At 44.8% G+C, this 15,192-nt stretch overlaps 1 protein-coding gene across 1 annotated transcript in view; it reads right to left on the reverse strand.

The window, feature by feature from the left end:
- Positions 1–12,221: 12,221 nt before the first annotated feature.
- SLC36A4 (solute carrier family 36 member 4) overlaps positions 12,222–15,192 on the reverse strand; it is a 54,263-nt gene continuing 51,292 nt past the window's right edge. Inside the window, exon 11 of the mRNA XM_070751649.1 lies at positions 12,222–12,908. Within this exon, the coding sequence (XP_070607750.1) occupies positions 12,601–12,908 (308 nt within the window). The 3' untranslated portion in view covers positions 12,222–12,600. The remainder of the gene's footprint in view (positions 12,909–15,192) is intronic.

Below are 15,192 nucleotides of genomic sequence, written 5' to 3' on the forward strand. Positions count from 1 at the left end.
CCAAGAGCCCAGAAGGGGAAAAAAGAAAAAAAATTCAAAATTTTGCTACCGGTACTACCTATCTCACCGTACCCACCACTGGTTGTACCCGGTATGACTGGGATTGGGATTCCGATAGCAGAAATTGAAATGTGCACGCATCTCCATGCCAATGCATGCACGCATGAGATTTGTCTTCTGCGCATGCACAGCAAGCAAAATCGCACGTGGGGACGCTCTCGTGTGCGAGATTTCACTGATTTTCGGTTTCTTGCTTTTGCACATGTGCGGAAGCAAAGAAATCTCCAAAAATCGGCGAAATCTCCCATGCATGAGCATCCTCGTGTGCGATTTTGCTTGCTGAGCATGCTCAGAAGCCGAATTTCACACCAACAGGCATGTGCATGCCCGCCAGACACCCGCATGCACTTAACAGTCTTGGAGAGTACACCGGTAGCGACCGATAAGTGCAACCCCCGCCTGCCATGCACATGCCCACACCCAGTAATGGGCAGCCAAAATTTTTACTGCCACACTGTGGGTGTGGCTTATTTTGTGGGTGTGGCTTAATGATCATGTCACTGGGTAGGAGTGGCTTGCTGGCCATGTGACCAGATGGGAGTGGCTTGGACGATCATCATCGTTCCAGTGAGCTGTTAATTCCTCGACTTACAACCTTACCAGTGTCGCTCGCTGGGGTGACAATTTGCTTTGCGTTTCCTGCGCTCTCTTTCCTGGGTGCCCCCCCCTGCCTCAGGCTGGGTAGCTAGGCGAACGGGTGCTGCCAGAAGCATAAATGCTGCCAACACCACTTCCACCCACGCCTTCTGCTTGACCTCAGGCGGGAGGTGGCCACGTGAGGCTGGAGGGGAGCCGGGCAGGAGAGAGGAAAGCTCGTCCGAGGCCAGGAAGGAGGAAAGAGGAAAAAAGCAAGGAGCACAGACGCAGCAGCGTGGGAAAAAAGCCGAGACTGGTAATCCAGGAAGTGACAGCCGCCGATCAGCAGGAGCTGTGCACACATCTTCATTTCCGCAGGTGGAACTGTGTTCCACCCCGTCCTGCCTGCTGCCCACCCCTGCCCCATATGTACATGTGCACACAAATCCCCCCCAGAGGTGGACTGCTGCCTGGATGGAGGGTGAACGCAGTGGGGTAGCGAAAATGGAGCTCCTCCCCCAGAGCATTCATTCATTCATTTATTTATTTATTAGATTTGTATGCTGCCCCTCTCCATAGACTCGGGGCGGCCCACAACAATAACAAGAACAATGTAAGAACAAATCTAATAATTTAAAAAATGCTAAAACCCCATTATTAAAAGCAAACATACACACAAACATACCATGTATAAACTGTATAGGCCCGAGGGAGATGTCTCAGTTCCCCCATGCCTGACGGCAGAGATGGGTCTTAAGAGCTTTACGAAAGGCAAGGAAGGTGGGGGCAGTTCTAATCTCTGGGGGGAGCTGGTTCCAAAGGGTTGGGGCCGCCACAGAAAAGGCTCTTCTCCTGGGTCCCGCCAAACGACATTGTTTAGTCGACGGGATCCGGAGAAGGCCAACTCTGTGGGACCTAACCGGTCGCTGGGATTCGTGCGGCAGAAGGCGGTCCCGGAGGCATTCTGGTCCAATTTGCACTGAAAGAAGTTGGAAGAAAATGCAGGGCGTCCTGCATAAGCCATGCCCACAGCGTGGTAGTAATAATTTTGGTAGCCCTTCACTGCCCACCCCCCCATACACAAGATTCCAGAGCTGTGGGTGGCAAAAAACATTCCAGTTCATTGTCGGCCTTCCAAAGGGTGGGGGGGGAGGCCATTTTTGCCTTTTTTTTCCCCCTGCAGCCACACATTATTTCCACAGTAGAAAACCTGGCTGCTGTGATTAATTTGTGACAACAGGAACTATTTCCCCTGAAGTCGATGAGAAGAGAATAAAGCGACAGTGAATTTTAGACGCGCTTATAAATCTAGCTGCCAATATCTCCCCATCGCACCTGCCCACTTCGCCCCTAGGTCTCAAAAGCCACTAAAATGACGCGTTGGGAGAATTTTGAAAGAAAAACATGGAGTGATTATATTGCAATGTTTTTTTATTCAGTTAAAAACTCCCATGCGTTCAGGCAAATGAATGCATGGGAACGAACAAGACAGTTCTCGTTTTATTTTTTTTACGGAAAGTTAGTAATGAGTAAGTGGTGCATTTTTTTAATACAGCCCCATGTATGCATTGCGTTAAAGCTGTCCACCATAAAATCCATTTCGATATATAATTTATATAACGCATACAAACAGAATACTTTTGCTCCACAAACTTTAAAAAGCCACGAGAATTATTTCCTTTTGCTGTCGATTGCCTTTTTAAATGGGACATTGTTTTAAACTCCGCAGTCTTTCCTTTTCTCCAACTCTTCTTCCCATCTTATTGCTCTCGGTCTTCAAAAACCGTTGCATTATTATTGTGCTTTTAAAATTCTTTATGAGAACATTGGCAAGCATTCTTTGGAACTTGGGTTTCCAACTGCTCCGATTCAAATATCCTAAAACAGTGATGGCAAACCTTTTTTCCCTTGGGGGCCAAAAAAGCATGCGCGTGTGCTATTGCACATGGGCGAGTGCCCACACCCATAATCCAATGCCTGGGAAGGACGAAAACAGCTTCCCCTACCCCCCAGAGGCAGGAAAGGGCCTGTTTCTCAACTTCTGGTGGGCTCAGTAGACTTGTATTTTGCCCTCCCCAGGCTCCAAAGGCTTCTCTGGATCCGAGGGAGAATAAAAATGCCCTCCCCCATCCCCCAGAAAACTCTCTGGAAGCCAAAAACACCCTCCCAGAACCTCTGTTAGTCAAAAATCAGCTGGCTGGCACACACATGCACATTGGATCTGAGCTAGGGCAATGGCTCCTGTGCCAGCAGATATGGCCATAGGTTCATCATCACTGTCCTAAGAGGTATGCCTTTATCCTAGCCAATTTTCTTCCTTATTTTGTTATTTTTTTACATAATATATAGAAACATAGAAACACAGAAGACTGACTGCAGAAAAAGACCTCATGATCCATCTAGTCTGCCCTTATACTATTTTTTGTATTTTATCTTAGGATGGATATGTTTATTCCAAGCATGTTTAAATTCAGTTACTGTGGATTTATCAACCACATCTGCTGGAAGTTTGTTAGTTGGGGGAAAGATGAAAAGCAACATGAGAAAATATTATTTTTACTGAAAGAAGTAGTAGATCCTTGGAAGCTTGTTCCAAGGATCTACTACTCTTTCGGTAAAATAATATTTTCTCATGTTGCTTTTGATCTTTCCCCCAACTAACCTCAGATTGTGCCCCCTTGTTCTTGTGTTCACTTTCCTATTAAAAACACTTCCCTCTTGAAACTTATTTAACCCTTTAACACAGCTGGCTGGGCAATTCTGGGAGTTGAAGTCCACATCTCTTCAAGTTGCCAAGGTTGGGAAACACTGCTTTAACATATTTAAATGTTTCGATCATGTCCCCCCTTTTCCCTTCTGTCCTCCAGACTATACAGATTGAGTTCATGAAGTCTTTCCTGATACGTTTTATGCTTAAGACCTTCCACCATTCTTGTAGCCCGTCTTTGGACCCGTTCAATTTTGTCAATATCTTTTTGTGGGTGAGGTCTCCAGAACTGAACACAGTATTCCAAATGTGGATATAGACGCAAAAATACATAGTGTCACGACTCTACTCCAACTCCTGGAGTAAGTGCTACAGAGTGAAGGCCTTCTATTGGTACAAGATGCTGGATCAGCCACAAGCTCCTACATGGTAGGAAAAGACTGGATGGGGGGGTGGGAAGTCAACATGGGGAACACTTGGTTTTATAATACTTCGAGTCCCATCAATGACAGCAATGGGGGAGGAAGAGGAGATACACCCTTATACCCAAAGGAAGCATAGCAACATACATGGATGGTTGCTAGGCAGGCCAGATAAGAGTACCTGCCGATTGGTTTCCGGACACAATTCAAAGTGTTGGTGATGACCTATAAAGCCCTACATGGCATTGGACCAGATTAATTACGGGACCGCCTTCTGCCGCACAAATCCCAGCGGCCGATTAGGTCCCACAGAGTTGGCCTTCTCCAGGTCCCGTCAACCAGACAATGCCGTCTGGCGGGACCTAGGGGAAGAGCCTTCTCTGTGGCGGCCCCGGCCCCCTGGAATCAACTCCCTCCGGAGATTCGAACTGCTCCCATCCTCCTCGCCTTTTGCAAGAGCCTTAAGACCCACCTATGTCGCCAGGCATGGAGCAGTTACATCATGCCCACCCCCAACCATTAAATGTTATATGTGGATGTGATTGCGTTAATTCACTGCTTTTTTAATGTAATGCGATTTTAGCTTAGAGTTTTTAACTATTAGATTTGTACACATATTGTTTTTGTATTGTATTCTGCGAGCCGCCCCGAGTCCTCGGAGACGGGCGGCATGCAAGTCTAAGAAATAATAATGATGATAATAATAATAATAATAATAATAATAATAATAATAATAATAATAATAATAATGTTGAATGACATGAAATGCTCTTCACAGGACAGGCATTCAATGCCCCCTCCACCAATGACTTGTAAAATTTGTATCCACTTTGGGAAAAACAGTCCTTCCGTTTCTCTCCCAAAAGGGACATCGTAGACTTCACAAATGTATGTACAGTGTTCCCTCGATTTTCGCGGGTTCGAACTTCGCAAATAGCCTATACCACGGTTTTTCAAAAAATATTAATTAAAAAATACTTTGTGGTTTTTTTCCTATACCACGATTTTTCCCACCCGATGACGTCATACGTCATCGGCAAACTAATAATTTTCACAAATAAATAACAAAAAAAATAATTATTGTTAATAAATAATTATGTGTATAAATATCAGGATCACTAAGTGTCTTATTCAATGGTGAGTACCAATAATGGTGAGTAAATGGTTGTTAAGGGAATGGGAAATGGTAATTTATGGGTTTAAAGTGTTAAGGGAAGGCTTGTGATACTGTCCATACCCAAAAATGGTGTATTTACTTCCGCATCTCTACTTCGCGGAAATTCGACTTTCACGGGCGGTCTCGGAACGCATCCCCCGCGGACATCGAGGGAACACTGTATTCGGTCAACCTTGTCCTTTGGATGGGCTACAGATGAGTGTAGGGGTGGTCAAATTCGATTTCATTGAGGGCTGCATCAGGGTTGTGTTTGACCTTGGAGGACTTGAGGGGGAGGCATGGTCGGGAAGAGGGGGGCTTGCCCAGCATGACATCATTCGTGTCGGGAAAGTGGTGATTTACAAACCACTACTGCTTTGAATCAGGTGGGGGTTCCGACTTACTGCTGCTACGGTGCTGAAGCACGCGCAACTCTGAGTAACTGGCAGCCAGGTGCATCAGAGTGAGATTTGGCTTCTGTGCATGCGCAGGAAGCAAATCTCATGAAAAGTCGCACAGGTGCGCCATATTTCGGCAGCGTCTTTTGCTCCCGCACATGTTGAAATCTTGCTGAAAATTGCTGAAATCTCGCAAGATTTTGGTTCCTGCCCATGCGCAGAAGCCAAATCTTGCTCCGATGTGCTCTCCTGTCCACCCAGAGCTGTGTGCGTAGCTCATTTTTCCACTATCGGTGCACCATCCGCTTCCGCCCCTCCCCTCCCGCCATCCCGTCGACTAAATAATGTCATTTGGCAGGACCCAGGGGAAGAGCCTTCCCTGTGGCAGCCCCGGCCCTCTGGAATCAACTACCCCCAGAGATTAGAACTTCCCCCACCCTTCTTGTCTTCCGTAAATTACTCAAGACCCATCTATACCGCAAGGCATAGGGGAGTTGAGACAACTTTCCCCCCAGGCTTTTTTATATTTATGTTTGGTATGTATGTGCTGTTTGCTTTTTAATATGCTAGGGTTTAATGTGCTTCTTTTAATATTAGATTTGTTTCTCTATATTGTTTTATTACTGTTGTGAGCCGCCTCGAGTCTTCGGAGAGGGGCAGCATACAAATCTAATAAATTAAATTAAATTAAATCCAGGTAGAAACCCAATACTGCTTTGAATGCATAAATTCAGCAACAAAAGCCAAGGATGATGTGGCAACCACCCTTCCCACAACTATTAGGAGAAAGAATTGTGTTGCTTAAAACCCACCTCTGTCGTCAGGCATGGGGAAATTGATTCCCCTGGGACGTTTCCGTTTTATGTATTGTTTGTATGAGATGTATGATTGTTTTTTATATTAAGGGTTTTTAAATTGTTTTAATCATTGGATTTGTACTGTTTTGTTGTTGTGAGCCGATCTGAGTCTTCGGGGAGGAGCGGCATACAAATCTAATTAATAATAATAATAATAATAATTATTATTATTATTATCATCATTATTATTATTATAACTCTGTAAAGAAACAGATGAAACAATCGATCACATACACAGCTGCTGCAAAAAGATCGCACAGACTGACTACAAGCATAGACATGATGCTGTGGCACAGATGATCCACTGGAACTTGTGCCGGAACTACCATTTACCAGTGGCAAAGAACTGGTGGGATCATAAGCCCGAAAAAGTGGTCGAAAATGAGCAAGCAAAACTACTGTGGGACTTCCGACTTCCGACTGACCGAATTCTGAAGCATAACACACCAGACATTGTGATCGTGGAGAAAAAGAAAGTTTGGATCATCGACATCGCAATCCCAGGAGACAGCAGAATTGAGGAGAAGCAGCTAGAGAAATTAGTGAAATATGAAGATCTAAAAATCGAGCTGCAACGACTCTGGCATAAGCCAGTGAAAGTGGTCCCAGTGGTACTTGGTACACTGGGCGCAGTGCCAAAGGATCTCAGCAGACATTTGAAAACCATCGGAATTGACAAAATCTCCATCTGTTAATTGCAAAAGGCTGCTTTACTGGGATCGGCAAACGCCCAACTGGTGATGAAATACGAAATCCAGCAAAGTGATCTCGTTTGTTGTGTTGTACTGACATAATAATAATAATAATAATAATAATAATAATAATAATAATAATAATAATAATAATAATTTTTTTTTAAAAAAAATCCCTTTCTTCCGCCCCTTCTCCCTGCCTCTGACTAAGTTTTTCAAAGGTGGAATGCATCAGAGAAAAAGGTTCAAGAAGGAATCAAGGACTTTAGCAAAGGAATATAAATATAATATAACATTAGCAAAGGAATATAAATATAAATTCCAGACAGGAACAGGCATATGACGTATTTTGCATGTTAACACTGCATAACATATGAATACGGGGTAGCCCTTGGCTTACACGATTGAGCTCAAACATTTATGTTGCTAAGTAAGACATTTTTAAAAGTGAGTTTCCCCTCCATTTCCAATGGCATTTAGATTTATATACCGCTTTATAGCCCTCTCTAAGCAGTTTACATAATTAGCCTATTGCCCCCAACAATTTGGGTCCTGATTTTACCCACCTTGGAAGGATGGAAGGCTAAGTCAACCTTGAGCCGGTGGTGAGATTTGAACTGTTGAACTACAGCTAGAAGTTAGGTGAAGTAGCCTGCACTCTAACCACTGCGCCACCGCGGCTCTACAGCCCGGTTGTAAAAGTTTTACAACTTTTCTTGCCAGTTGTTAAGTTAATAAGTTAAGTGCATCTCTGACTTTGCGTGTCTGAAAGTCACAAACAGCGATCACGTGGCCCAGTGATCACGCGGCCCAGCGATCACATGGCCCTGGACAGCAGGACAACCACTGTAAACATGAACCAGTTGTCAAATATCAAAAGGTAAATCACATGATCATGCCACAGTTGTAAGTGTGAAAAATGGTCATGTCACTTTTTTCAGTGCCGTTGTGACTAACTGAATGGTTATAAGCAGGGATGGATTCCTCTTATCTGCCACTACCAATGTGCTGTGTGCAGAGCTTGAGACTTCTTGCGGGCACATGCATGCTCATACACATGCACTTGCGCATCCTGGTGTGGTTTTGCTTCCGCATATGCGCAGGAAATAAAAACGTGGTGAAATCTTGCAAGGGGACACGTGCGCGAGAGATTTCAGTGGTTTTTTTGCTAGCACAGAAGCGAAAAATTGCTGAAATCTCTCATGCGCGCAAGTGTCCCCCATGAGATTTTGCTTCTGCACATGTGCAAAAAGCAAAAAATACAAAAGAAAATAAAGAAAAATGATGGTGGCACCCAAAGGACTAGCACCAGAGCGGTCACGCGCAAATTGCACAATCTGGCGGCCACTAGCTACCAGTGCTCAGTCGCCTACCGCACCAGTAACAACCCATCCCTGGTTGTAAGTCGAAAACTATCTGTATACAGATGAACGGAAACACAAAAGTAATACATTAATGCAAACTCCGGAACGCAAGTAAATGCAAAATGCTGAGGCAAATTTCCTATTTTCTGGAATCCATCACAATCATAAAATTGGGTGGATCTGCCCTCCTGAATACTTCAGATTATGAAATTGGATAACGGCAACAAAGAGAACCAGATGATAACAGTCGGTGATATAATTTCAGAGTACAGGGGTACCTCTACTTACAAACTTAATTCGTTCCGTGACCAGGTTCTTAAATAGAAAAGTTTGTTAAGAAGCAGTTTTTCCCATAGGAATCAATATAAAAACAAATAATGTGTGCGATTGGGGAAACCACAGGGAGGGTGGAGGCCCTGTTTCCTCCCAGGAGATTCCTAGAGAGGCCCCACGGAGGCTTCTCCCTGCCTTTTCTGGCCCTGTTTCCTCCCAGGAGATTCCTAGAGAGGCCCCACAGAGGCTTCTCCCTGCCTTTTCCGGCCCTGTTTCCTCCCAGGAGATTCCTAGAGAGGCCCCACAGAGGCTTCTCCCTGCCTTTTCCGGCCCTGTTTCCTCCCAGGAGATTCCTAGAGAGGCCCCACAGAGGCTTCTCCCTGCCTTTTCCGGCCCTGTTTCCTCCCAGGAGATTCCTAGAGAGGTTCCACGGAGGCTTCTCCCTGCTTTTTCCTGGTTACAGTTTCAGAGGGTCGGGTTTGTAAGTGGAAAATGGTTCTTGAGAAGAGGCAAAAAAATCTTGGAACACCCTGTTCTTCTCTAGAAAAGTTCGTAAGTAGAGGCCCGCTGGGCACGTGCGCACCAGTTAGTGCAGGATTTGGCTTCTGCACATGTGCAAGCAAAACCCTGTGTGAGGATGCTCACGTGAGTGAGATTTTGACGGTTTTCGGCGATATTTTTGCTTCTGTGCATGCGCAAGAGCCAAAAATCCGTGAAAATTGCCAAAATCTCACTGGCGCAAGCAGCGTCACATGAATTTTTGCTTGCTATGTATGCACTAATCTTGCATGGGGGCACATGCATGCATCGGTAATGCGCAGCTGCATGCTCATCCTGAAAATCGCGACCAGAAAGTAGCACCTGACCATTTCAGTAGCGGCCCATCACTGGTCATAGCGTCATCAGGTGACATATTGGAACTTTTTCTACTTCGCTAAACCGGGCATCGGGGAGGCCAGCATATGACGCATCTTGCGCATGGACCAGGAGTTTGACAGCCCTGCTTTCCATCGTGTAAAGAATTTGCATGATCAAGAGCAAAGTTCTGAAGACACATTTCTTTGCAGACATTAAGAAAAATTACTACTATGATGGCTCAAAGCTGTTTTTTGAAGACGTTTTTCTTTTTCTTTGAAGACTTTTTGATTCCTATCCAAGAAGCTTCTTCAGCTCTGACTGGATGGTGGGGAATGGAAGGATTTATACTCCTTTGCAGACAGCTGGTCATTTGCATCCTTTTTAGTGAGTTGTTAAGGCCACTTAGAGATTTATCTGTGTCCTCAGGATCACCTAAGTAGTGCAACTTGGTATCTGCTCTGTTTGTCAGATAGCTAAAGCAGTTGTTCCAAAAATAAGGATATAATGGAACTGGAAAAGGTGCAAAAAAGGGCAACAAGAATGATCAAGGAAATGGAGCCCCTCCCTTATGAAACCAGGTTGCAACACCTTGGTCTCTTCAGCCTTGAAAGACGGCGTTTAAGGGGTGACTTGATCGAAGTGTATAAAATCATGCATGGGATAGAAAAGGTGGATAGAGAAAAATTATTTTCTCTATCACACAATACTAGGACGAGGGGGCACTCCCTAAAGCTCAGAGGTAAGAAAGTGAGGACAAATCAAGGGAAATATTTCTTCACCCAGAAGGTTATTGGTTTATGGAATTCACTTCCAGAAGAGGTCATGACAGCTGTCAGCCTTGATAGCTTCAAGGCAGGATTAGACAGATTCATGGATGCCAAGTGTACCGGTGGTTATTGAAACGGATGTCCATGTGCCACCTCTATGTTGGTTGAGGCAGGCAGGATTCCCTTGGGTACCATTTGTTGGGGGTCGAGGGAAAGGGAGGGTTTTGCCTTCTCTTTCTGCTCAAGATCCCTATGGACAATTGGTGGACCATTGTGTGACACAGAATGCTGGACTCGATGGGCTTTGGCCTGATTCAGCATGGTTCTTCTTATGTTCTTATGGACCCTTCCAAGGACTAAGAACATAAGAAGAGCCATGTTGAATCAGGACCTGTTGAAAGGACTGCATTGTAAGATAGAAAGGCCTGTCTATATTCTACAACACAATTCTTTCAAGGTGACCCCCGCGGACAAAAATAAACCTCCAAGTAGCCTCAACAATTCTCTAAGAAGAATGCAAATAACCAGTTGTCTGCAAGGAATGATGTAAACCCTTCCTTCCAATCTCTACCATCCAGTCAGAGCTGAAGAAATTTCTAGGAAGAGAAGCTAAATGTCCTCAAAGAAAAACAAAGAAAGTCCAGTTGCCTCTGGGAAAAAACATCTTTGGGACAACCATGACCTGGATGACAGAGAATCTCCATAGACACTAATGTGATGAGTTTACCAGGGGTGGGATTCTACGAGTTCGGACCGATTCGGGTGGGATTCTACCAGTTCGGACCGATTCAGGTGGGATTCTGCCAGTTCGGACCAATTTGGGTGGGATTCTACCAGTTCGGACCAATTTGGGTGGGATTCTACCAGTTCGAACCTATTCAGGTGGGATTCTGCCAGTTCGGACCAATTCAGGTGGGATTCTACCAGTTCGGACCGATTCAGGTGGGATTCTGCCAGTTCGGACCAATTTGGGTGGGATTCTACCAGTTCGGACCAATTTGGGTGGGATTCTACCAGTTCAAACCTATTCAGGTGGGATTCTGCCAGTTCGGACCGATTCGGGTGGGATTCTACGAGTTCAGACTGATTCAGGTGGGATTCTACCAGTTCAGACCGATTCGGGTGGGATTCTACCAGTTTGGACCAATTCAGGTGAACCAGATACTCTGACAATCAGCTGGGAGAGAACCGGTTCACTCCGAAGATCAGGTGGGCCTTCCTGCCCTCCCCTGCACTTTACTAATCTATACTCACTCAGCGGTGAAGGGCTCCACTTACCTTTTCCTACCGATAGGGGATCCTGAGGCCGACACAGTATGGGCACGGCCAACAGCTGTGCATGCGCCGCAATGCAATATTTCACTTCTGCGCATGTACCCGAAGTGAAATCTCGCACAAAGACGCTCGTGTGGATAAAGGTTTGGTGATTTTTCGATTTGGGCGCATGTGCAGAAGCAAAATCTCATGTGTCAGATGCATACACAGTCGGGCCGGCCTCCGGAACCCGGTAAAAAGTCCTACAGGATCGCTGATCCCATTTGTACCGGGTGGGGCCCATTACTGCTTCTCAGCTGATTCAAACAGCAGAGCGGATTGCGGCGCAAAATCTCATATGTTGGGCGCACACACAGCCGGGCCGGCCTCCGGAACATGGTAAAAAGTCCTACAGGATCGCCGATCCCATTCGTATCGGGCGGGGCACATTACTGCTTCTCAGCTGATTCGCAAAGCAGAGCGGATTGCCACGCCTCCGCTATGTTTCTCCCCAGCAGTAACGCGGAAGGTAAGTTTTAGTAAAACTGCACTGTGAAGCGCGCGATCGCCGAACCAGTTGTTAAACCGGCAGGATCCTACTACTGAGTTTATCTTGCTTATCAAGATAAACCATGGAGACTGTTAATTCAGGGACATAAAGTCTAATCTCACGGTGGGGAAAGAACTGCAGGGATGGAACTAGGCTCACGTCCTCGGTCACTCAGAGAGCACAATCCCACCAGAAGGCGTTTCTACTTGTGTTTCCAAGCAGATGCATAAAATTCAAAACGTAAGAGAGCATTTACACAATGCAAGCACAGAGAGAAAGACGATATCCACGTTTTTGCATCAATCTTGTTCATCTCTGAAGTTCGGCGAAGAGGCTCTCAAAAGGCCGACTTAACTTTAAATAAGGAAGTTGGCAGGGATTATCCTCTCAATGTGAGATGCCCAAACATAATATTCAAGAAGTGTTTCTTTGATTCCTGGTCCTGTTTGCAAAGAAGTGCATAGCAGTCCATGATGCTTGAACAGAAGGGAAGAAAAATCTGGAGTAAGTTGTCTCCTCCACAGGAGCAGATTTCGGCATGTGTGTGTAGAGGGGAGCAATCCGTCCTCCAATCTTTTTCTCTTTCAAAACCTGTCCATCTGGAATCTCTTTGGTTTGCAAACACACGTCTATTATGATATTCAAGAGGCCCACAATTTTCCGGCATTAATTGGCTCCCTTGGCCAAGTGGGAAGTGTTGAAGCAAGTTGTTGAACCGATCGTGGCATTCTCAAAAAGCAAAGTTCTGGGGCAGATGATCTCTTTCACACTCACGTACGTGCCAGCTACGAAACCGATCACGCCCAGGGAGGCTATGGAAATGTCTTTGAAGATCACCCATCTGCTTAGCTTCTCCTTGTAAAAGGTGAGCATTTCAATCAACGGAGGCATGATCAGAGCCAAAGTGGTGCTGCTTACGGCACCGACCAATGAGATCACGATGTCCAGACGGGGGATGGATATCGCTATAGCACCTGGAAAGAAAGAAAGAGAGAGAGAGAGAAAGGGAGAAAGAGAGAGGAAGGAAGGGAGGAAGGGAGGAAGGAAGGAAGGAGGTAGGGAAAGAGAGAGAGAAAGAAAAAGAGAAAAAAGGGAAAGGGAAAGAGAGAAAGAGAGAGAGAGAGAAAGAAAGGAAAGAGAGAGAGAGAAACAAAAGAGAAAAAGAGAAAGAAAAAAGGAAAGAAAGGAAAGAGGAAGAAAGAAGGGAGAAAGGATGGAAGGAAGGAATGAAGAAAAAGGGAAGAAAGAAAGGAAAGAGAGAGAGAAGGAAGGAATGAAGGAAAGAAAGACGGAAGGTAGGAAAGGAGAGAGAAAGAAAGGAAGAAAGAAAGGAAGAGGGAAAGAAAGAAAGGAAAGAGAAAGAGAGAAAGAAGGAAGGAAGGTAGGAAAGAAGGAAGGAAGGTAGGAAAGAAGAGAGAAAGAGAGAGAGAGAAAGAAGGAAGGAAAGAAAAAAAGAAGGGGGAGAGAAAGAAGGAAGAAAGAAAGAAAAAGAAAGAAAGAATGAAAGAAAGAAAGAAAGAAAGAGGAGTAAGAGGGGGAGAGGGGGGAAGAAAAAGAGAGAGAGAGAATAATTAATTCCACTTACAATTAAATATAATTTTATTTTGGAAATTACTATTGCACTTGGTACTCGAGGTCCTAGGGGAGGAAAATTATTTTGAGTTTTGCTAATTAGACAGGCTTGTTCTTATAGAAACAGATAGTATATATTATTATGTAAAAAAATTTAAAACAAGGTTGTACACTTTTGGCTTATTTTACTGAACCAAAAAGAGTCAGAAGTCGATGCTGATTTAAGATACTTCTAGCAGCCTACCACTGACTAGCCTTTCTCCTCGAACACAGTTTAATTTTAGAATATACCATAAATTTTGAGATACCGTGCATTGTGAACACAGAACAAGTGTTAATTCTCACTTGCAAACAGATGAGGCACTCCACCTCTTGAATTTTTACATTTGCACCCTGGGACGATAAAAAAAATAGCTATGAAAAGGAAATTGGAAAATAATCCATCTCCTCGCAAGATTTTGCTTCCCTGCATGTGCAGGAAGCAATAAAAGGCAAAGAAATTCAGGAAAAAAGATGGCACGCACGCCAGCCCGGCAAAGATGGCACACAAATTATGCAATCGGCACAGTGGACCGTATTGGTAGGAACCCAACACTGCAATACACCCATACTTGTCACTATATTTTTCATGACTCATATTATTATTATTTATTAGATTTGTATGCTGCCCCTCTCCGAAGACTTGGGGCGGCTCACAATAGTAATAAAACAGTATAACAATGGGACAAATCTAATAATAAAATATATAAAAACCCCAACAATTAAAAACCATACAGCCCATACACACCAAACGTGAAATATAATAAGCCTGGGGGAGATGTCTTAGTTCTGTGCCTGGCGATATAGGTGGGTCTTAAGTAACTTGCGAAAGACAAGGAGGGTGGGGGCCATTCTAATCTCCGGGGGGAGTTGATTCCAGAGGGCTGGGGCCGCCACAGAGAAGGCTCTTCCCCTGGGGCCCGCCAAACGACATTGTTTGGTCGATTGGACCCGGAGAAGGCCAACTCTGTGGGACCTTATCGGCCGCTGGGATTTGTGTGGTAGAAGGCGATTCTGGAGGTATTCTGGTCCAATGCCATTATTTATTTTTCCGGTTGAAAGGACTTGCTGTAATGTCTCCTCTTTATAAACTACGTAACTACATACTAGCTCAATTCCCAAGCTGACAAGGAGGAATGGTTTACCTTCCCTTCCTCGATATATCTATTTTTTTCCCAGCAAGCTGAATTGTTAGCTCTGTTCTTCAATTGTTATTTTCTCAAGAGCAACATTAACCTTTCACCCAGGTTAATGTCACTAAGTACCGCTTCAGTTGTTAAAGCATTTGACAAAAATAACGGTTGATGTTGGCTGATAATGGACCTTGCCATCAATCAGTCCTTTCGGACAATCAAGTGATAAATATTAACGGTATAGGGAGGTTATACATTAAAGCTAAAGAAGGCTCTTCCCCTGGGGCCCGCCAACCGACATTGTTTAGTTGACTGGACCCGGAGAAGGCCGACTCTGTGGGACCTAATCGGTCGCTGGGATTCGTGCAGCAGAAGGCGGTCTCGGAGATATTCTGGTCCGATGCCATGAAGGGCTTTATAGGTCATAACCAACACTTTGAATTGTGCCCGGAAATTGATCGGCAACCAATGCAGACTGCGGAGTGTTGGTGTAACATGGGCATATTTGGGGAAG

Source organism: Erythrolamprus reginae, chromosome 4, assembly GCF_031021105.1.
Source record: "Erythrolamprus reginae isolate rEryReg1 chromosome 4, rEryReg1.hap1, whole genome shotgun sequence".
Lineage (NCBI taxonomy): Eukaryota > Metazoa > Chordata > Lepidosauria > Squamata > Dipsadidae > Erythrolamprus > Erythrolamprus reginae.